Source organism: Urocitellus parryii, chromosome 6, assembly GCF_045843805.1.
Source record: "Urocitellus parryii isolate mUroPar1 chromosome 6, mUroPar1.hap1, whole genome shotgun sequence".
Classification (NCBI taxonomy): Eukaryota; Metazoa; Chordata; class Mammalia; order Rodentia; family Sciuridae; genus Urocitellus; species Urocitellus parryii.
The window spans coordinates 28957051-28981548 of NC_135536.1; the positions used below are offsets into that span (position 1 = coordinate 28957051).

Consider the following 24498-nt stretch of genomic DNA (forward strand, 5'->3'; position numbering starts at 1 on the left):
CCAATCAGAAGTTGAACAAGTAAGGTTAAATTCTATATTACTTTAGAGCTTGTGAGCTTTGAAAGGATGTTTGATCTTAACTAAATGAAGACTTTTGTTTTACGGATTAAGAATATAGCTGAGTGGTAGAGTGCTTGCCTAGCAAGGTCTCAGATTCAATCTCCAGGATCAAAAAACAAATAATAAATGAAATAAATTTTAGAAATACATATGCATGCCTATAAAAATTAACATAGTTTTAAAAAAATTCAGGCTAGGGATGTGGCTCAGGCAGTAGCGCGCTTGCCTGGCATGTGCGGGATGCTGGGTTCGATCTTCAATACCACATAAAAATAAAATAAAGATATTGTGTTCACGTAAAAACTAAAAAATAAATATTTAAAAAAAATCAATGCTGATGAACGTGGGGGAAAGTACAAATTGATACAACCTTTTGGATAAAGTTAGCATACTGAGAGTTAAAACACAGTTAATTTGCCCCCAAAATTCCATGTTTAGGCCTGTACTCTAAGGAAATAATTTTTAAAATTCTATGCATAAAGATATCATTTCTTAAAATAGTGAATAACTGAAAACAACTCAAAATATCCAATATCAGAGAAACTAGAAAACATAAATTACAATATATTCATTGAGTCAATAATTATGCAGCCATAGAAATATTTTCTAAGAATTTATAATATGGGAAAATGCTTATATCAAAGTAAAAGTTAAGAAAGGACACACACTGACTATCTACTTTAAACATGTTAAAAATATATACAGGAAAATACTAGAAGGAAATGAGTAGACTCTATTATTTGGAAAGTTAACATTTATAATTTCTATTATTTGAGAATGACCTTAAAGCTCTATGTCTAGTAAACTGTAAATTTTCTGAGACTTGAGTCTGAAACATGTGCCAAAGGGCTGAGATTTAGGAGTCACTTAGTGAGAGAACAAGGGGAGGAAAGGCTGAGGGTTGTAACTGTGTCTTTCCTGTACAACCCCTTGACCTCACTTTGCAAGGAAAGAAAGAGTGCCACCACAGGAAGGACGGTACGTGAATGGAAAGCAATTTAGAACCAAGGTATGAATAGTCATCAAGGAGTCTAACACTAGCATCTGAAGGTGACCTTATTCTATACTCAAATGTGAGAATCTGAATTATTTTGGTTATAACTAATTTTATGGGGACAATTACCTTATGCTATTTTTTTGGTTGCGGGGTTGGCATTACCGGAGATTGAACTCAGGGACACTGGACCACTGAGCCATATCCCTAGCCCTATTTAGAGAAAGGGTCTCACTCACCGAGTTGTTTAGTGCCTCACTTTTTGCTGAGGCTGGCTTTGAACTTGCGATCCTCCTGCCTCAACTTCTGGGATTACAGGCATGCACTACTAGGCCTGGCCCCTTTTGCTATTTGTGAATTGAGCTGATACACAAAGGTTTTAAAGTATATGCCTGCAGAATACCATAAATGTACCATGAACTGAAATGTCAAAACCACTTAGACTGTGATATTACATGAAAATATTTGTTTCACATTTATTCCTTTTTTTATTTTTAAAATGTTCCACAATGAGGGGAAGGTAAATAAAAACTAACTTAGGTCTAAAAGATAAGACCTTTTTCTTTACTAAACCAAGAAAGATATGTGACAAGAAGATGCACTCATCACAGAACAAGGCAGAAAGCAAGCATTATCACAGCTCACCTTATAGCACCTGTATTTATACAGAACCACCAAGAGGATAGTCATGACGACAATGACACTGATCATGATGGCAGCATTCAGAATTGAGTGCAGGGCTCTCTGTCCCACAGTCTCGGTGTCTTCTGTGAATGGAGTATAGATTCTATAATAAAACAAAACACAAAAGCCCTGGTTAAGTGTTATTGGATATCCCAAACCACATATTCCCTCCAACACCATAATTTTGTTTTCCTTTTGATTAATGTCTTGTAAGTCATTTTTTGCCAATTTCACTAGTCTAGCTCAGAATTTTTAACCTAAGAAAATAGCTATACTCTAATAGTTGCTTCAAAATAAAATGAAATATCTTAAGATATGGAGAGATGAACTTATGTGAGCCAGGCATTGGCTCCACCTAGTGGATGCTTTGTACTGAAATAATTGCCTTATCAAATGTATTCTCCACTGTTTATTAATCTGTTACATAATCAGATTCTGCAACATTAATTACCTAGGTTGACAAATGGTTGGCAGAGGAAGACAATATGGTGCATAATTATTGTCTTTCATCTGTAGAGTGATGAGAACTAGAGTTGTTTTGAGACAATGTCACATATCTACCTTCCCTTATCTCACTCATATAAAAATACTTCCAGGTGCCAATGTATCCCGCTAAAAGACTTTATTTCTGATTCCCTTGTAGTTAGATATGACCATGACACTAAGGAATGGCCAATGAATTTTAGTAGATGTTGTGTAAAGAGCTTCTGAGGAAGAGTACATTCTGCTCAGAGGGAGAAGTCCTCTGCCTTTTTCTTCCCCACTACTTTCTGCTTTCTAGATGAAGGGACGGGCTCCATTCTGGAGTCTGAAGTAACCTTTGAGAGGAAGGAAGGAAGGGAGGGAGGACTGAGAACTTGATGAACATACAGCTACTATACCAATCTGGACAGCCTACCTCTGTGCTGCTCTATGGGTAGGAGAAAAAAGTACCATTTAAACCAGTTTTGTCTCTAACAGGGTCAGCAAACTTTCTATAAAGGGCCAGATAGTAAATATTTTTAGTTTTATTGGTCACATGATCTCTTGCTACTGAGGTGTGAAAGTAGCCATAGACACAAATAAATAAATGGGCATGGTCTTTTTCCAGTGAAAATTTATTCACAAAAATAGGAGGCAGGCAGAGCTGACCTACTGGCTGGGGCTTGCCAACCCTTGTCCCGTATTATGTAGCCAAACCTAGTCTTGATTTATACAGATACTATTCCCCAATCCCTTAGGTTACTTCCTCTGACCCCTGCCCTTCACTCATGTCTCAGCCATACTACCAGAATGCTAATAGCACGGCTTTCAAGACACCATGTGGTTTTTCAGACATTTCCCAAATTCACATTCTAAAACTCTTCTTAAAACTCAAGTTCTGAGAGACAGGACTAGATGACATCTAAATTGGAGCATTTTTCTTGGTGGCCAAGGGCAACACCAACATCACTGTGGAATCTACATGACAGTTCCCCAACTCTAGAGAGTGCTAGCTTATATTAGATATTCATCCTTACAATTAACAACTTTTTTTTTTCCTGAGTATTTATTTCTGGAGACAAAAGTGCTCTCATGGACCTTACTATAAAGGAAATCACACATTAAATAATGAAAATAAATATATTTTTGCAAATTGTGACAAATAAGAAAGAATAGGCTGCTGTGAGAAAGAATATTAGGAAGGAGGTATTAGGAGATGAGGGAAGTTACTTTTGATGATTTAACATTTAAGCCAAAATGAGAAGAAATTTATCCACCAAAATTAGAAAAGAAAAGAACATTCCAAACATAAGAACAATGGCCCTATGGCCCTGAGGAAGGAAAATCATGCTTAATTTGTTCAATTCCAAATAAATTCAGCCCTATCCAAAGACACCATCCATGAAACGATTGCAGCATTCATTTTCCCACTTAAGGCACCAAGTAATAACCCCCTAATTCTCTCTATTGCCTCTGGCCATCAGAGAAATGGACTCCTTCATGCTCCTTCGGTGCAGAGGCCCTCAAGGTGATGATGACACACTGTGAAGAAAAGCCACATGGCCTTAAGAACAATGAAACAAAACACTCATACATACAGCTGTCCATCTTTCCGAGTATAAAAGCTGACAGATTTGATGGTAGCCACCACCACCACCATGCAGAGAGTCACAGGGACAAACAGCATGATGACATGTTTGGCGCCGTATTTCAGTGTCAGCTCCTCATCCTCTTCCTCATCTTGCTCCACCACCTGCCGTGAGTTACCCTGCGGTCGGCCATTAGATACTGGCTCAGGGTTCCCAGGTCTTCGTCGATCACCATGATCCTGCCGTTCTCGATTATCATTCTAAAAGCACAAGAAAAACATTGTTAATAAATCAGACCCTCAGCAGAATAAGGGGTTCTATACCAAAAACAAAATATGTAACAATCAGGACAGTCATTAATTGAGTTCTAAAAACTTGAGACAAGAAAGAGCCAACTTGCAGGCAGTGTGCAGTTCAAAAGTTATTTTTGTATGCAGTGCTGAGGATTGAACCCAGTTCAAAAGTCTAGATGGTTTACCATTGTCTTGGCTCACCCCACTCTCTCCTCCCATTCTCAGCCTAAGCCAACTGAACTGAACTTTAAGGTTTGTCTTACAAACTGACACCACTATCAAACCTTTATCTGCAGCAGTTGCAAGCAAAGTAGGCTCACCTTTTCACATTCAAGAAGTGTCTTTACCTGAAGGTTCACATCAGTTACACAAGGAACTATCTAACCTCCATTATTAACAACACTAAAATCCATGCTGCTCAAGGAATCTCTCTGCATTAGTTCTATATGCTCTTCTATAGCATATAAAGTTACAATTATCTTCACAAACACATTTAAATTTTTAATATATCAAAACTTGAAAAAATTCCCCTAGAGAGCAACTAGGCCTTAATTCTGATGGTCCATGTCTTTTTTTCCACATCCTGACTATACCCTATATAAGGGAACAATAAATAAATACTTAATGAATGACTGATGAATGAAATTAGAAACTTTCTGAGATTCTACTTTCCTCAAACTCTTAAGCCAGATACAATTTTGTTACTTTTATATTTATCCTGGTCTTTAATTTATTTTCTTTTTTTTTTTTTTTTTAAAGAGAGAGTGAGAGAGGAGAGAGAGAATTTTTAATATTTATTTTTTAGTTCTCGGCGGACACAACATCTTTGTTGGTATGTGGTGCTGAGGATCGAACCCAGGTCGAACGCATGCCAGGCGAGCGCGCTACCGCTTGAGCCACATCTCCAGCCCTTAATTTATTTTCCTTCTTTCATTCTTTCTCTCTTTCTTCCTCACGCCCTCTCCCCACCCCTTCACTTTCTTTTCTTTTTTACAGTGCTGGGGGACCAAACACAGGCCCTCCAACGTGCTAGGTACTTCCTAGCACTGAGCTACTTCCTAGGCTCCTGGGCTTATCTTTTCTTATTCTTTAAGTTGAATTTTTCTTTTGCTATCAAGGTTCCTATCTTAAAACTTGTTTTTTGTAAAGGGTTGAACAAATAACAAAGGCAACAATAATATATGTAGGGGCTGGGGCTGTGGCTCAGCGGTAGAGTGCTTGTCTAGCGCACGTGAGGCCCCGGGTTCGATCCTCAGCACCACATAAAAACAAATAAATAAAATAAAGGTACTGTGTCTAACTACAGCTAAAAAATAAGTATTAAATGTTTTTTTAAAATAATAGGTGGGCTGGGGTTGTGGCTCAGCGGTAGAGCGCTCGCCTTGCACGTGCGAGACCCTGGGTTCGATCCTCAGCACCGCATACAAAAATAAACAAGTGAAATAAAGGTGTTGTGTCCAACTACAACTAAAAAATAAATATTTTTTTAAAAAATAATAGGTGACAGAAAAGGAAAAACAAAACAAAACAAAACCCAGGTACCCCTCCTTCTGATGGGTAAGTGAACAGAAGGTAGACTGTTGGTCCCTGTTACTCTGGGGATTGAACTTAGGGGTACCATACCATTGAGCAACTCCCTGACAAATCCTTTGTATTTTCTATTTTGAGGCAGAGTCTCATTAATAACACTAAAATCCATGCTAAGACTGGCCTCAAATTTGCAATCCTCCTGCCTCAGCTTCCGAGTCCCTGGGATTACAGGCATGTACTGCTGCACCTGGTTTATACCTCATTTTTGACTACAGAGTCTAACTATTGCTGTAGAACATTAATATTATTCATTAAAAACACATTCTCCATTTACTAATGGCTTAAAATAATTCCTGCTGGGGTTGTGGCTCAGCAGTAGAGCGCTCACCTAGCACATGCGAGGCCCTGGGTTCAATCCTCGGCACCACATAAAAATAAATAAAAAGTTGTACACAATTGTACAACTAAAAAGAAATATTAAAGAAAAATAATTCTAATGTATCAGAGGTTGTGATATGTACATTACCTTTAATTCTCACATTCACCTGGTCATCACTTCTTCACAAATGAGGAAATAGTCACAGCTACTGTGTCAGAGGTTCTGAACACAGGCCACCCTACCTCCAGAAGTCAAGTTCTCAACCACCTCCTAACTTGCCAGTCCCAAAACAACATAAGCTCTGCAGACACGGTGAGGGCTGGGGGTTCTTTTTATTTCATTTCTGATATAACTATTCCACAAGTAATTTTCAAAATTCTACTATATTCCAGATACTTTGCTGTAGCAATACTGAAATAAGAGCTAACACTCTGTACTTAGCTCTTATTTCAATATTCAAAACTCTGTAAGTTAGTTTAAGGAACAGATGGTTGAGAACTTTGTTTGCCATGCCAAGGACTTTAGACCTTATCGTGAAGCAATTAAAAAAGTAATAAAGATTGCTAAAGTCAAGGAAGTGATACAATCAGATTATGTTTCATTTTTAAGAAATCTGACTGGCAATGAAAACTAGATGCATGAGAAAAATATTTCAGAAGTTGAATAGATAGGCCTTGTTGCAAATTATACGTCAACTATCAGGGATCAAGTTGATGATGATGGCACTGATATAGACAGAGTACACAAAAAGATAAGCAAGCTGGAGAGAAGAGAAATATTTTAGAAATATAATTGAATCTTAAGTACCTGCAACCAGGTAGGAAAGTCCAAAGGCAGTTAGCAATAGAAAAGTCAAGCTTAGAGAAGAGGTGGGCAGTCATTACTCTAAAGTTATGGGAATCAACAAAATTGCAGGGAAGAGTACAGACAGAAAACACAAGATGGTATGGACACGTTATTCATTAATATAATATAAATAGCTGTGGAAGGAAAAATGCAGTGAGAAGCTGATCAAGAAGTGTGAATAAACCCAGGCATAAGCATCAGGAGATGAGAAAAAAAGCATTAGAGAACAGGAGAGGGAAAGACACCCTGAAGAGTTCACACAACACAGAAGGGAGAGAGGAGTGCAGTTTCAACAGTCAGGGAGGAGGAGAGCCAAAAGCTCACTGAATTTGACAATGCGAAGTTCACCAAGTGAAACAGTGAAGAGGGAAATTAGACGATAAATCATAATGGATTGGGGAACTAATGGAAATTAAGCAAAAAAAAAAAAAAAAGTTGGATGAGAGAGGAACCCAAACTCGAAAAAGTTATGTTAGAGAAGTTAGAAACTTGAGCATACCAGTCAGGTCAAAGTATAGAGGTCCCAAGAGAAGAGACTGAATAGTGAGACAGGGGAATAATAACTAATGGAAATGGGTAGGGGGGGAGAAGAGGAAAACAGTCGGCCTCACAAAGGCATCTCTGCACCCTCTTCTTCAGTCTGGAGATCAGGAAGTAAGTTGTAGGTGGCACAGAGAAAGTGTTTATGAGAACCCAGATCCTATGGGGAATGGAAAGGAATCTACTGCAAAGCATTAAAAACAGAAACCTGCCAAGAAAGATAATTTTTGCTGAACCCAAGTTACTACATGACCAAAGTCCAGCAGCATGGAAATGATTAAGAGGAAGGTGAGGTCTGGAGGGCAGGGACACAGTGTGACAATAGGTGAGGAACAGCAGAGTTGAGAAAATTCAGACTTTTATTCTCCCAGAAAAGGAAGTGACTGCGCCATCTGGATGAACTGTGACCTCTGTGATTAATATTCAGCAAGATGATTCTGACCAACTTGATGGGTTGATTAATACAAGTAATAATCGCTAGCTTTACATAGTAATTGGTAATTCATACAGCACTCTCACATTATCTCATTTATTTACAGAAACAACTAGTCCAAAATCTTAAAACCAGAAAACAGTTGAGGAAGATATCAAATTCTAATCTCCTGCTTCAAAACTTGTGTTCTGCTGGGCTTGGTGGCGCATGCCTGTAATCCCAGCAGCTCAGGAGGCTGAGGCAGGAGAATTGCATGTTCAAAGCCAGCCTCAACAAAAGTGAGGTGCTAAGCAACTCAGTGAGACCCAATCTCTAAATAAAATACAAAATAGGGCTGGGGATGTGGCTCAGTGGTCGAGTGCCCTGAGTTCAATCCCCGGTACCCAAAAAAAAAAAAACCTGTGTTCTTTTTGTATTTTTTTTTTTTTGAGAGTGAGAGAGGAGACAGAGAGAGAGAGAGAGAGAGAGAGAGAGAGAGAGAGACAGACAGAGAGAGAGAGAATTTTTAATATTTATTTTTTAGTTCTCGGCGGACACAACATCTTTGTTGGTATGTGGTGCTGAGGGTCGAACCCGGGCCGCACGCATGCCAGGCGAGCGCGCTACTGCTTGAGCCACATCCCCAGCCCAACCTGTGTTCTTTTTGGTACCACAGCCCTCCTATTAAGCTATATGAACTGTTTATTACATAAGTCAGGCAGGAAAGGGGCCATCACAAGCTCATTCACCATACTGGATGTTCTGGTTCATAAAGAAGAAGTACCAACCCCACCCTGCTGTACCTCCAGACTAAAATGGTCTCCTAGACAACAGTCACACTCAAAATTTCTAGTTCTCTTTCCCCCATTATCTAAAATACTACAAAGAATGGATACTTTGTATACTAATTTTTTTGGGGGGATATGGGGATTGAACTCAGGGGCACTCGACCACTGAGCCACATCCCCAGTCCTATTTTGTATTTCATTTGGAGACAGGGTCTCACCAAGTTGCTTAGTGCCTCACTGTTGCTGAAGCTGGCTTTGAACTCTCCATCCTCCTGCCTCAGACTCTCAAGCTGCTGGAATTACAGGCGTGCTTAAAACTGATTCAATTTTTCTTTTTTAAATGGTACAGTTTATTTAAAACATAAAACACCTACATGATTCTAAAGTAAAAAAGCTGTAAAAATATGTATAATAAATCACCTCCTTCTACACAATCTACCTCGTTTCCTAACTTCCCAGTTTACTTCTGTTACTGTTCTCCTGCAACTCCTTTCTAAGTTTCTTCATGCATATGCAGGCACACATAAATATATATTCCTCCTTTTCACATAAGTGGTAGTAAAATAAATGTACTATGCTTTGCCTTCTCCACCAACTACATGGATTGGTTTGTTTGTTTTGGTACCAGGAATTAAGCCCAGGGTTTAGTGTATGCTAGGCAACTGAGCTACATCTCTGGCTCTCTTCACTTAACCATTGAACTTAGAAATTTTTATATATCAATGTATAAAGACATCATCACATCCATATTCAGTTTTTTGTTTTTTCTTTTTTCTTTTCTTTAAGATGGGGTTTTGCTATGTTGCCCAGTCTAGCCTCAAACTGTGATCCTCCTGCCTCAGCCTTCCTCAGCCTAAGCTGAGATTACAGACACATGCCAGCATGCCTGGCTCCTCATTCCTTCTGTTTAAAAAAAAAAAAAAAAAAAAAAAGAAGGAAAAGAAAAGTTAATAGCCAGTATAGGAATGTATCATGATTTATTTGGCCAATCCCCTAATGATGGACATTTAACTTGCTTCCTTCCAATGTTATGCTTTACATACAATGCTGCAATAAATGCTCCCATAAATCATTTAACATGTATGTGGGCATATTAGGGTAAGTTCTCTAAAGTATAATTGGTAGAATAAAGTATATTCACATTTCATACTGATATATTTTGCCAAATCCCACATAGACATCCACTCCCTTAAGAATTTAGAGATTCAGCAAAGTAAGAGACCACCTACTTTACCACACCCTTGCTAACAACACATTCTGTTAGCCATTGCTTAGATTCTGCCAACCCTATGGGTAAAATATGGAAATTTCAGTGTAATTTTAATTTTAATTTCTCTTAGGACCAAGAAATTTGAACACTTTTTCTTTTAATGAACCATCTATCCATATCTTTTGCCATTTGGCTAATGGTAAATTTGTTGTAGTTTCTAAGTAATAATTATTAGATTCATTGATTAATTTAAAAAAAGACTGGGCCTGGGAATATAGCTCAGTTGGCAGAATGCTTGCCTCACACTCACAAGGCCCTGGGTTCAATCTCTACCACTGCCAAAAAAAATAAAAAATAAAAAAATAATGAATGCTTGTTATGTTCTAGTCACTATGCTAGGACATAGCAAGTGAACAAGACAGATAAGGTCACTGCCCTAAGGAGGCATCACAATACCAGAGCTTAAATTATACTGCACAGCTATAGTAACAAAAACGGCATGGCACTGGCACCAAAACAGACATGAAGACCAACAGTACAGAAAAGAAGACATATAGAGAAACCCACATAATTACAGTTATTTCATACTATTCAAAGGTGCCATACAAATACATTGGAGAGGGCTGGGTTGTAGCTCAGTACAAGAGTGCTTGCCTACCATGTGTGAGGCATTGGGTTAGATTCTCAGCACCACATATAACTAAGTAAAATAAAGGTCCATCAACAACTAAAAAAATATTAAGAAAAGTACATTGGAGAAAAGAAAGCCTCTTCAACAAATGGTGCTGGGAAAACTGAAAATCCATATGTAGCAAAATGAAATTAGATACCCATCTCTCACCCTGCACAAAACTCAACTCAGGACCTAGACATTATATCAGACTTCGCACCTACTAGAAGAAAAAGTAGGCCCAACTCTCCATCATGTTGGCTTAGGAACTGACTTCCTCAATAAGACTTCTAGAGCACAAGAAGTAAAATTTAGAATCAATAAATGTGCCAGGTGCAGTGGCACATGCCTGTAATACCAGCAGCTTGGGAGGCTGAGGCAGGAGGATCATGAATTCAAAGACAGCCTCAGCAAAAGTGAGGCACTAAGCAACTCAGTGAGACCCTGTCTCTAAATAAAATACAAAATAGGGCTGGGGATGTGTCTCAGTGGTCAAGTGCCCCTGAGTTCAATCCTTAGTACCACCTCCCCAAAAGAATCAATAAACAGGATGGTATCAGACTAAAAGGCCTCTTCACAGAAAAAGAAACAATCAAAAATATGAAGAGAGAGCCTATAGCATGGGAGAAAAATCTTTGCCACCTGCTACTAGGGTATTAATCTCAAGGATATACAAAGTACTCAAAAAACTTAACAGCAAAAAAGCAAATAACCTAGTCAATAAATGGGCAAAGGAACCAAACAGATACTTCACAAAAGAGAAAATAGGATTGGTCAACAAATATATGAAAAAATGTTCAACATCTCTAGCAATGAGAGAAATGCAAATTAAAACTACACTGAGATTTCATCTCACTCCAGTCAGAATAGCAATTATCAAGAATACAAGTGACAATAAATGTTGTTCAGGATGTGGGGGATGGGGGAGGTATATTCATACATTGCTGGTGGGACTGCAAATTGGTGCAACCACCATGGAAAGCAGTATGGAGATACCTTAGAAAACTTGGAATAAAGCCAACATTCGACTCAGTCATCCCACTCATCGGCAAAAACACAAAGGACTTAAAATCAGCATACCATAGTGCCACAGCTACTTCAATGCTTAAAGCAGTTCAATTGACAATAGCTAAGCTATGGAACCAACCTAGTTGCTGGTGCCCTTCAACAGACGAATGGAGGCTCTGAGCTGCGCTCCCTTCTTGAGTGGGCACAGAGTCCCAGCGCGCTGGAATGGATCCCCAATAAATCCCCTTTTGCCAATTGCAAAAAAAAAAAAAAAAAAACAGACGAATGGATAAGGAAAATGTGTTACATATACATGACGGAATATTATTCAGCCATAAAGAAGAATGAAATTATGGAATCTGTCACTAAATGGTTGAAACTGGAGACTATTATGCTAAGTGAAATAAGCCAACCCCCAAAAACCGAAAGCCAAATGTACTCTGATGTGGATGCTAACTCACAATAGGGTGGGGGATGGGGAATGGGAAGTTCCCTGGATTAGAGAAAAGGGAATGAAGGGAAGGGAGAGAGATGGGAATAGGAAAGACAGTAGAATGAATCAGACATAACTTTCCTATGTTCATGTATGAATACATGACCAGTGTAACCCCGCATCATGTACAATCCCAGGAATGGGAAGTTATACTCCATGTATGTATGATATGCCAAAATATATTCCACTGTCCCGTATAATGAAAAAGAACAAATACAAAATTATATATAAAAAAAAGGTCCCTGCTCTCATGTACAGCTCTGAAACAGAGAGACAGCCAATAAAGATAATTACAGAGTACAATAGTACTGTAAAAGAAATAAACAGAATGGTAGAGAACACCTGGGATGGGTCTACTTTTGGACAATATGACCAGAAAATACCTGAGCTGAGACTGAAGGTTGAAAAGATATGAAAGGCCTATTGTAAAGGGATTAACTCAGCACCTGAGGGTTGTCCAAACCATGTATACGACAAAATAAGATTCAGTCTCTGCCTATTTCCTGGAAGATACTCTTGAGTCCTTGGAATATCTTGCCTGTTAAGATTGTTTATATCTTGAAGAGGACTTGGGTAAAACCAGCTACTTTATGCTAGAAACGTGATCTACTGTAGAGCTTTGGGTCACATAGTATCAGCCTGACCTCTGAAGGGGATAGAGAAATAGAGCCATGTCTATTTGTCCCAACCCTAATAAAAACACTGGACACCAAGGTCGGGTGTGCTTCCCTGGTTGGCAAAACTCTGATAAGAGTATTGTCAAAACTTGTTGCCAAAAGAATTAAGTGCCATCTATAAAACTCCACTGGGAAAAGACAACTGGAAGCTTGTGCCTGTGTCCCCTGGGCCCTGCCTATGTGTCTTCTTCTATTAAGGTTAATCTGGGTTTTGTTTTGTTTTGTTTTGTGGTGCTGGGGATTGAACCCAGGGCCTTGTGCATGCAAGGAAGCACTTTACCAACTAAGCTATATCCCCAGCCCTTGCTGAGATTAATCTGTATCCTTTCACTGTAATAAATTGTAATTTGAATATAAAAGCTTTTGGTAGTTCTTAAATCATTCAGATGCATTACTGAACCTGAGGGTGACCTTGGGAGCCCCCCAAATCCTGTACACTGAAAACTACAAAATATTGCTATTAAAGAAATTAAAGATCAAAAGCAAAAGTAGACAGTGGGATACACCAAACTTAAAAACAGCACATAACGTTAAAAAAAAAAAAAATCAACCAAGGAAAAAGGTAATCTATAAATAGGAGAAAACACCTGCAAATCATATCATTTCACACTCCTTTGAATGGCCACCATCAGAATAACAAACTAGGGGCTAGGATTTAGCTCAGTAGTAGAGTGCTTGTTAGCATGCTTGAGGCCATGGCTGGATCCCCAGCACTGGGGAGGAAAAAAAAAATCACCAGAAATAACAAACAGGTGATGATGGGAAGAAAATGCAATTCCTATGCATTGTTGGTGGTAATGTAAAATAGTGCAACCACTAAGAAAAATAATTTAGAGGGATCTCAAAAATTTAAAAACATAATTAGCATATAATCCAGCAATCCCAAAAGAATTGAGTTGAAAAAGGATCTTACCATAGTCAAGAATAAGAATTATGGGGCCAGGGTTTGGCTCAATGGTAGATCACTTGCCTAGTATGTGTGAGGCACTGGGTTCGATCTTCAGCACACATAAACATAAATGAATAAAATAGGGCTGGGGCACTTGCCTGGCATGTGTGAGGCATTGGGTTCGATTCTCAGCACCACGTATAAATAAATAAAGATCTATCAACAACTATAAAAATTTTTTTAAAAAGGTATTCTATCCATCTACAACTAATATATATATATATATATATATATATATATATATGATAAGCCAAACACTGGAGAAAATATTTACAAATATATGTATCATAGAGGACTTGTATCCAGAAATATTAAGAACTCACAAAATCCAATAAGAAAGCAATATAGGGAAGAGATTTGAACAGACACTTCACTAAAGATGGTATCAATGACAAACACATGAAAAGACACTCAACACCAATACTCATTAGAGAAATGTGAATTAAAACCACAATGGGATAGTACTGCATACACACAAAAGGACTAAGAATTAATTGTGTCAAGTGCTGACATGATGTGGAGGAACTCTTACATATTGCTAGCAGGAATGTAAAACTATATAAACAATTTGGAAAATTGGTAGTATCTTAAAAAGTTGAATAAAACCTACCATATTAGATCATATTCTACCTCAGACTTTACCCAAGGTAAATGAAAACATTTGTTCAAAGATTTCTACATAAATATTCATAGTACTTTACCTCAAAACTAGAAAATGACCTAAAGATCCAAACAAGTAAATGGATTAAAAAAAAAAAAAAAAGAGGCATATACTTACAAAGAATGCAATTCAGGGATAAAAAGGAATAAACTACATAAACTATGGATAATTTAACATTGATAAATCTCAAAATAATTATTCTGAAAGACAAAAGAGTCTGCATGATTCCATTAAAATAGGTTTATTGTGATATAAATGGTACATAAGTCTAGGAAACAAAAACCACAATATAGTGGCAGAAGTTTGTTGGTGGTTGCCTCAGAAGAGGCAAGGATAGGAGTAAAAGATTACAAAAGGAAGAAGAGGTAACTTTAAAAAAAAAAAAAAGTGTGTATTTTTTAGTTGTTGATGAACCTTTATTTTATTAATTTATTTATATGCAGTGCTGAGAATTGAACCCAGTGCCTCCCACATGCCAGGCAAGTGCTCCACCACTGAGCCACAACCCCAAGAGGTAACTTTTGGGGTGATTGATATATTCAATATTTTGACTGCTATGGTTATTTCAAGGGTATAATGAGAGGAAGACGACAGAAGAAATATGAGGGATTTCCAAAATGAAAAAAAACCTTGGTAGCTAAAAATTAGAATGATTTAGGCATAGCATTATTTTCAAGGCTAATTAAAAAAAATTTTTTTAAAACTTTTCATTATGGTAAAAGTGCAAACAAGTACTATCAGAAATATATAGTAGAGCCCCATGTGAAATTTACTCATAGCTAATCTTGTTTCTCTATTCTTACATCCACTTTATCTCTCTGGAATTAATTTAAGGCAAATCTCAGGTATATCATTTCCTTCATAAATATTTTAGTATGCATTCCTAAAAGATAGGAACTTAAAGGCTTTAGCATATGATTTGATAGTTCATTTCTTTCAAAAAAGAATTTAGAGGGCTGGGGTTGTGGCTCAGTAGTAGTGCACTTTCCTAGCACATGTGAGGCCCTGGGTTCAATCCTCAGCACCACATAAAAATAAAAATAAATAAATAAATAAATAAATAAATAAATAAATAAATAAAGGTATTGTATCCATCTACAACTTAAAAAAAAGAAAAGAATTTAGAGCAGTTTTAGGCTCAGAGCAAAACACAGCAGAAAGTAGGGTTCCCATTAACCCCGTGCCCACACATGTACATAAACAGCCCCTTCCATTATCAACATAAAGGCACCAGAGTAGTTCATTTATTACAATGGATGAACCTATACTCACATGTCATTGTCACTCAAAACCCACAAGGGCCCACCAGGGTTTAATCTTAGTGTACATTCTGCAGGATTGGACAAGTGTACACAACACCTATCTACCACTGCAGTACTTGTGTCCCACTCTCTTCCCTAACCATTGATCTTTCAACTGTCTCCATAGTTTTGCTCTTAAAGACTATTCTCTCTTTCTTTCTCTTTCTTCATTCATTCACTCATTCATTCTTGGGGCTGGGGCTGGGGCTGGGGCTGGGGCTGGGGCTCAGTGGTAGAGTGCTAGCCTAGCATGCATGAAGCACTGGGTTTGATCCTCAGCACCATATAAAAATAAAATAAAGGTAGTGTGTCCGCCCACAACTAAAAAAGTATATTTTTTAAAAAATAATTCTTCTTTTTAATCGTAGTTAGTTGAACACAATGCCTTTTATTTATTTATTTTAAATGTTTATTTTTTAGTTGTAGTTGGACACAAAGGTATTGTACCTTTTTTAAAATTTATTTTTATGTGGTGCTGAGGATCGAACCCAGGGCCTCACACATGCTAAGCCAGCACTCTACTGCTAAGCCACAACCCCAGCCCCTTATTTATTTTTATGTGGTGCTGAGGATCGAACCCAGCACCTCACATGTGCAAGGCAAGTGTTCTACCACTAAGCCACAAACCTCAGCCCCTAAAAAATATTTTTTAAAATTTATTTATTCTAATTTGTTATACATGACAGCAGAATGCATTTTAACTCATAGTACACATATAGACCATAATTTTTCATGTCTTTGGTTGTACACAAAGTAGAGTCACACCATTCATGTCTTCATACATGTATTTAGGGTAATGATGCCCACCTCATTCCAACATCTTTCCTACCCCCCATTCCCCTTCCCTTCCCCTCCCTCCCCTTTGTCCTATCTAAAGTTTCTCCATTCCTCCCCACACACACCCCCATTATGGATCAGCATCCATATATTAGAGAAAACATTTGCATTTGGCTTTTGGGATTGGCTTACTTCACTTGCATGATATTTTTCAACTCCATCCGTTCACCTACAAATACCATGATTTTATTCTCTTTTAATGATGAGTAATATTCCATTGTGTACATATACCACAGTTTTAAAAGGCTATTCTTAAAGCTCAGAAAAACCAGTGTTGTAGCCATTATAAATTACTTCATTTCAGTGGCAAAGAGAAAGATTACTCACTATATAAACATTGTGAGCCTCAAGGAGGGCGGGGTCCTGTGGGAAGGGCGAGTGTGTGGGAGGCTAACCCTCAGAGCCAGGTTCCTCAGAGCCTCTGCAGCACTTTATCAGGGCTTCATTTACATGCATACACTCTGAGAACATGATGCAAGCATAGATTCAGCCATACAAGGCCTATGCACCTTGAAATGGGAAGGTTATTTCTTAAGCAGCAAAATGTAAATGTATTTTTAATACAATATTAGTATTTGCCTGGATTTTTAAAAAATTATTTCTACAATTTTTATTTATTGTTTGTTTATATGGTGCTGAGGATTGAACCCAGTGCCTCATGCATTCAAAGCAAGCGCTCAACCACTGAGCTACAACCCTACCCCTTATTTCTAAAATTCTAAGAAATGTTATAAGTTTATGACATAGAAAGTAAGTATCCTCTCTAATCTCATACCCACATATGATCCACAATATAAACATGGTGAGCAATATAATCCACTTCTACATTTGTTTTGTTTTTTGTTTTGTTGAGATAGAATCTTGTTATGTTGCCCAGGCTGGTCTTAAACTCCTGGAATCAAGCAACCCTCAGACTCTCCTTACCCTATCGAGTGGCTGGAACTACAGCTGAACACCCCTGTACCTGGCACACTTTTCAGATTTTTGTTGTTGTTGTTGTTGTTATTGTTATTAGGGGGTTGAACACAGAGGTGGCTCTACCACTGAGCTACATCCCCAGCCCCTTTTAAATTTTATTTTGAGACAGGGTCTCACAGAGTTGCTGAGGCTGGCCTCAAACTTGTGATGCTCCAACTTCAGCCTCCTGTTGCTGGGATTACGGGCATGCACCAACACGAAAGCACCACCATGCATGTCATCAATTTTAGATATTTTTTTAAAAATCTATTCTACAATTTACTTTTATTATTTAATGTATTCAAATATCTTTCTATTCTGCACATATAAATATACCTCATTATTAAATATAACATCATAATAATACTATTGACAATTTTGATAATTTAATGAAAAGTATATGCCAGACAGTACACTAAGAACATCTAGTGAATTATCTTAATCTTAAAACTCTTTAAATTTATTACTATAAACTTCATTTAAAAGATAAAGAAACAAAAGGTTAACAAGGACAGATAATTTGCCAAAGATCATAGAGCTAAGAAGTTCTCGAGCAGAGATTCAAAGGGAGACAATTTAATCAAAAACCTTTGTTAGCCATAACCTTGTACTACTAACCAGGAAAACCATAAGTAAGTAATGTCCCAATGATGAAGATGTGAGATCAGTTCCAAATTCTCACTACTACAAAGAATGCTTCTTTTTTTCCAGTGTTGAGGATGGAATCCAGGGCCTTGGACATGCTAGGCAAAGCTCTACCAATGAACCATATCTTTAGCCCTTAATAAAAATTCTTGTCTGTTTCCTGGCAGTCTTATTGTAATATATTTATAAAATAAATTTCTAGAAGTGGAAATGCTGAATGCCATTATGCATTATAAGTCTTTGCCCTAGTCTGTTTTTTGACTCTGTTCATGGCAGTTTTTGCCACACTCAAGTTAATAATTTTGTGTAATTGAATACAGACAGGTGATTTTACAAAGAAAACGAAAACTTTACAATGCCTCAAATTCTAATGTTTTTCAACATACACACATATAGGACTGGGATGTAGCTCAGTGGTAGAGGGCTTGCCTAGTATACACCAGTCCCTGGATTCAATCCCCAGCACCACAAAAAGAAGAAAGAATAATCCCATAAGACTTTGGTACAGAAGCATCAAGAAGACAAACTGCTTCTTGTAAAATGAGTTTTTCTTAGCAATATTCAGGGAAGTTGTGGTTAATTTTTACAAAGCCTTGCTATCTAATTCATTTAAAAATAAATTACACCTTAAGGAAAGTTGCCATTAAAAAAACAAAAAACAAGGGCTGGGGATGTGGCTCAAGCGGTAGCGCGCTCGCCTGGCATGCGTGCGGCCCGGGTTCGATCCTCAGCACCACATACCAACAAAGATGTTGTGTCTGCCGAGAACTAAAAAATAAATAAATATTAAAAATAAAAAAATTTAAAAAACAAGACTTTATTGTTTGGATTTCTACAATTAGAAATGAGGTATTCTAAGCTTGCACTACTGGATGAATTGGAAGAGTAACTTAACCAAAAGACTGGCAAGTTAAGTGGAAAACTTGAAAACATTTTTAATCATAGGCAATATATTTCCAGCCGGCACCTGCCCAAGCTTTGCCATTCCCTGGAGTCAGAGGTGTAACCATTAGTCTATGCCAAAAAAGACTGTCATTTCCCTGAACAATTGACTAACAGGTTAGAGATAATATTTAACATTTATGGGGTTGTTGTGTTAGGCTTGTTAGTGTTTCTTGACAAATTATTGAGATCTGTGCCTAAGATTTTCAACTTTATTGTCAAGCAAAAGCTAGTACAATCTTCTAGAGGTCAACAAGATTTTCAGTTCTTTTCCTCTTCATTTCACTTTGACATTAACTAGGAAAACAAATTCATTATTTCAAGCAATACACTGTCAGGATGATGGGACCTGTCGGTCCAATTCAGTTACAGCACCCATTTTAAAACTTTTCTCAATGTGCCAAGTAGTTAAATATTATTTAAACAGTTTGTACATTTGCTTTCTGTTTGATTTTATAGATTTCTCACACTCAAAAAAGTAATCAGGGGTGGGTTGTGGCTCAGTGGCAAAGCACTCGTCTAGCATGTGCAAGGCCCTGGGTTTGATCCTCAGCACCACATAAAAATAAATAAAATAAAGGTATTGTGTCCAACTACAACTAAAAAATAAATATTAAAAAAAAAAGTGATCCAGGCATCATCCAAGAAATGACACTATTTCTGCCAGTCTATGTTTGATTTGCTGACAATTTACTAAAGTTCTCTGCATCTAATGTTCCAACATTTGGAAAGATTATTGTGGTTGACCTTCATTTATAAAGACCAGACACACCTTTTTTTAAAAAGTTTGTTTTAGTTGTAGATAGGCACAATGCCTTCATTTTTTTTATGTTTATATGGTGCTGAGGATTGAACCCAGTGCTTCACACCTGCTAGGTAAGCATTCCACCACTGTGCTGCAACCCCAGCCCAAAAGATGAGGCATATTTTAATGCCAAATTGGCAGCTGAAAGTAGATTAACATATGTTCTTTAGCAATTCCTGGTCTTTCAATGATTACTACAAATGACTGATAATTTTCTACTCTAAATCAAAAATCTGTTGACAATTTATTTCCTTAAGGACTAAGAAATGTGGTCAGGATAAACTAATATGAAAAAAACATTGAAGTTTCAACTTACAAATATAATTGTTTTTCTCTAATGTCATTTTTCTATGACATTTTAATGTCATTTTAGTTCTTTATGCAAATGCAGTTGTTCCCAAATTACAGTTCCCAGAGCAGAAACAATGGCAAAACGTGGCAACTGGTCACACATACAAGTTCTGGCCCCATCCCAGATACAAATCAGGAATTTGGTTTGGGGCCAAAGAATTTCCTCCAGGGAATTCCAAGGAACAGTAAGGTCTCAACACCAGGCTGCAAGATATAGTCCATAAGGCTTAAATAACAATATAAACGGGGCTGGGGTTTTGGCTCAGCGGTAGAGTGCTCACCTAGCACGTGCGAGGCAACGAGTTCAATCCTCAGCACCACATAAAAAAATAAATTAAATAAAGGTATTATGTCCAACTATATATATATATATATATATGTATATATGTATATGTGTGTGTATATATAAACTACTAAACTACTTCTAGATTTCTTTCAAAAAACTTTACTCCTTATTTTCATCCCCACAAAGCCTTTAGCAAAGTCTACGTGACTCACAAGTATATCTTGCACTTGAATCTATATTTTGAGGAACACAACGGAATTATTAATGAAGTCTGAAGACTGGTGTAGGACAAGACTACACCACACTTGGTTTTATACTGGTCAAACTAAGAAGCATGTTCAGGGGTAATGTGGAAGTGTCTTTTTTGCTTTAAATTCTAAAGAATGGGGAAAATAATGACAAATAATATTAGCAGCTTTAATTGTAAGCAATTTTCTATCATAGAAAAATACATAAAATAAAAATACATAGATAAAATGCTTATAGGACAGGGTTAATTAATGTGTAAGTGCTCATAAAAATTCATAACAAAACATCAAGACACTAATATGTTAAAAAAGATGAACAGACAGCGATAATTAGTAAACAAACATATGGGCAAATGCTCAAACTCACTGGTTATTAGAAGAATGTAAATTGAAAAAAGTGTTATCCTTGAATATTATTAAATCAGTAAAATTTTAAAGTACTATTACAGTCCCATGTACATGTAAATGTTTGCAAGGTAGTATGAATTTATTCTTTGCTATTGAAAGTTTAAAGTGAACAAATATTTTAGTTAAAAAAAGTTACTATATTTTTCAAAAAACATACATATGTATATATTCTTTAACCCAGTATTCCTGGAATTCATCCTAAAAAAATAATCCAAAAAAAGCAGAAAATGTCGTATGGATAAGTTGTTCATCAATGGAACAAATTAAAACTGTAGATTTTTTTAGAACAATGGAATTTAAAGTGCTTTTAAAATTTTATCTGTGCACATATTAGTGTTGGTTTAACTTTAAAAATAAAGAATCAACACTTAAAAAAAAAAAACTTTACTCTTTTATATCTTAGAAAAGCAGAACAGTTCCAGTTGATCCACAAAAAAGATGTAAATCTATACCAAATCAAAACCATGAATTTTCACTACTGTGAAGTTTACATTTTCTATTTCACCTGTGATAGAGGACAGAGACATGAGTGGTAGCACATGAGGAATAATTCTATAAAATGAGCCCACTATGCTGACACTCATATGCTTTCTCTTAAAAAATAATTTACCTGTAGCCCTGCCTGGCTTAAATCCACAGGTATGTTACATTCTGCAGCAAACAACCTGTTATCGGCAGGAGAAATGCAGGCCCTGAAGTACCTACAGGAAGAACACAAGACCCTGAACACGGGGAATTTTCTGACCCTGCATAGACCAGACAGATCCCAGAACTCGAGCAGATAAGGATAATTCCCCCTAACCTAAAATCTGTAAGAATAGGTTCTAGTTAAAGCCAGTCAGCATAGGTCAAAGTGATGTCATGTTGTTATGGCAGTGGTCATCCTGTCATCAGTCAAAAGTCAAGAGGTAGACTGGGTGGGACTCTCTGAAAACTTTCCTAGGATCCCTAATAAAATTGGAGGGCAGGAGAGGTACACTGTCCTTTACCTCTCTGAGAGGACTTACTCTCTTCCTTACGAGTGTCTGTCCTCTTTTCCCCTTTCATATCCTTTCTAATAAATTCATGCCTGTTAATCTGGGCAACATGTCTGGAATCTTTGTGGCATGATCACATGACTCAGGCTTGAAGGAGGTCTCTGCACTGCCTCAGTTTCCTGGCAGATTCCAGTCCTATAACAGTCTGTATTCAGCACATCCTATAATGTCTGTAGAAATGGAATGGAGGCTGACTTCTAGCAAAAATACAACAAGTCATGGAAAAAGCTCTCCTGCCAAAATTTTGCAACAGAAAAATAAAACCCTATAAATTAATATAGAAGAAGTAAACCAAAAGATTATAAGTAATAATCTACTATTGACAGACAAATCATGTGCCCAATGATCTTATCAGAGCTATTTTAATACCCAGATTATAAATAAAGAAGTTCAGATATTTCACAACTTGTACACTTTGCCCTTTTTCAGAAACAGCTAAATCATTAGTCAGTCTATCTTCTAGTCTCCAGTCCCTAAAGACACAGCCAACCAAAAGCCAAAACAAATGTGAAGGCCATGCTGGCTTTTAGTTAGAGGTGGAAGGTAAAGAAATGAAAGGCAGTGAAACCTTCACCTGAATGCCATCTCTAAGGGGAGCCAGGATGCATATTCCTGAGGGAAAATAATAAAATGGATTCTCCAGTGGGCTCTTATGACAGATCAAGCTATTATTTGCTAGATATTCTACATAACAATTATAGATGTGCCCCACATGAAGAGAGCAATGCAGATGCAAGATGGCAGCCAGAGCAGAGATATGAGATGGCTAAGGAAGTGCACCCAGAGAAGAGGGAGCCCAGAAAACCTCTACAAGAAAGCCGAAATCTTTAGCAACTGATAGGATTCACTTCAGACTTTTATTTGCAGCTATCAAATCTTAAAATTTCTCTTACTACCTAGCATGAGGAAATAACTCTTAAAACTTCTTTGTTCTTTTCCTGGGAGATTTGTATTGTTTTAGATATACTGGATGTCCAAAAAACTCTACCAGATATGGTCAACAAACAAAAAAGTAAAAGAGGGGCTGGGGATGTGGCTCAAGTGGTAGCGCGCTCGCCTGGCATGCGTGAGACACTGGGTTCAACCCTCAGCACCACATAAAAATAAATAAAGATATTGTGTCCACCTAAAACTAAAATATAAATATTTTTTTAAAAAAAGTAAAAGAATTCCAAAAAGTGAAAAGATGAGAACAAAGCAACAGGCCCTCTCATCTGGCACTGGCAGGGATCAAGATGTTTTATAAGGGTAAGTTTTTCAGATAACCAAAACTTGAAGGATAAATGCAAACTTTTACAATTTTTAATATAAATTTTCTATAATGCATTATAACCATTTCAATCTTACAAACTCCAATTATCAAAAAGTGTGCTCTCAAAGGCTCCACAATATCAAGCTTTTTTGGTTTCTTTTACATCAGCTGTTCTAATTTCCCCATTATTCCAGTCTGCCATCAGAGAACCCCTTGAATGTCCACCCTCTTTCCAGACTCCTCAGGTAACATATTGCCTTTGAGTACTTTCCCTCATATTAAAAAGTTTTCCTGCCAGGCAGGTGGCATATACTTGTAATACCAGTGGCTTGGGAGGCTGAGGCAGGAGGATAACGAGTTCAAAGCCAGCCTCAGCAAAAGCGAGGCACTAAGCAACTCAGTGAAACCCTGTCTCTAAAACACAAAAAAGGGTTGGAGACGTGGCTCAGTGGTTGAGTGCCCCTGAGCTCCATCCCTGGTATGGGGGGAAAAAAAATTTTTTTTTCCCTTTCTTTTTTTTTTTTTTTTAATTATGAGATGAGGTAACTATGAAATAGAACCAAACCAAAGGCCAAATGTTCTCTCCAATATTCAGATGCTGACTCACAATAGGGTGGGAGTGGAGGTTCACCAAATTAGAGAAGGGGGATGGGGGAGGAGAATGGGAGGATGGGAATGGAAAATAAAGGGGAAAGTTATCACAATTACCCTTCTTTTTCTTTTCCTAATTTTTCAGTATATTGTATATTATACAATGACTGAACAGCTGATTACACAGAAATTTTGGGTTGAGTACTTTACTTCAGTCTTTATAAAAAAAAAAAAAGATTTTTTTTTTCATATTTAGGCCTGCCAAATCTATAATAAACATTTTTCTTAAAAAAAGATTTTGGGGGGCGTGTACAGGGAATTGAACCCAGGGATATTTTACCACTGAGCTGCATTCCCCAGACCTTTTTTTTAAAAAAAAAAAAAGAAAGAAAGAAAGAGAGAGAGAGAGAGAGAGAGAGAGAGAGAGAGAGAGAGAGAATTTTTTAATATTTACTTTTTAGTTTCAGGACACAACATGTTTATTTTATTTTTATGTGGTGCAGAGGATCAAACTCAGCACCCTGCACATGCCAGGCGAGTGCGCTACGGCTTGAGCCACATCCCCAGCCCTCCCCAGACTTTTTTATTTATTT

General features: G+C 37.3%; 1 protein-coding gene across 2 annotated transcripts in view; it reads right to left on the minus strand.

Moving 5' to 3' along the window:
* The window catches only part of Psen1 (presenilin 1), a 65232-nt gene that overhangs the window by 28457 nt on the left and 12277 nt on the right, over positions 1 to 24498 (minus strand). For both annotated transcript variants that reach the window (XM_026401001.2, XM_026400992.2), the window contains exons 4-5: positions 3799 to 4049; positions 1700 to 1841 (exon numbers count right to left, since the gene is read on the minus strand). In XM_026401001.2, coding sequence (XP_026256786.1) covers positions 1700 to 1841; positions 3799 to 4049 — 393 coding nt within the window. The remainder of the gene's footprint in view (positions 1 to 1699; positions 1842 to 3798; positions 4050 to 24498) is intronic.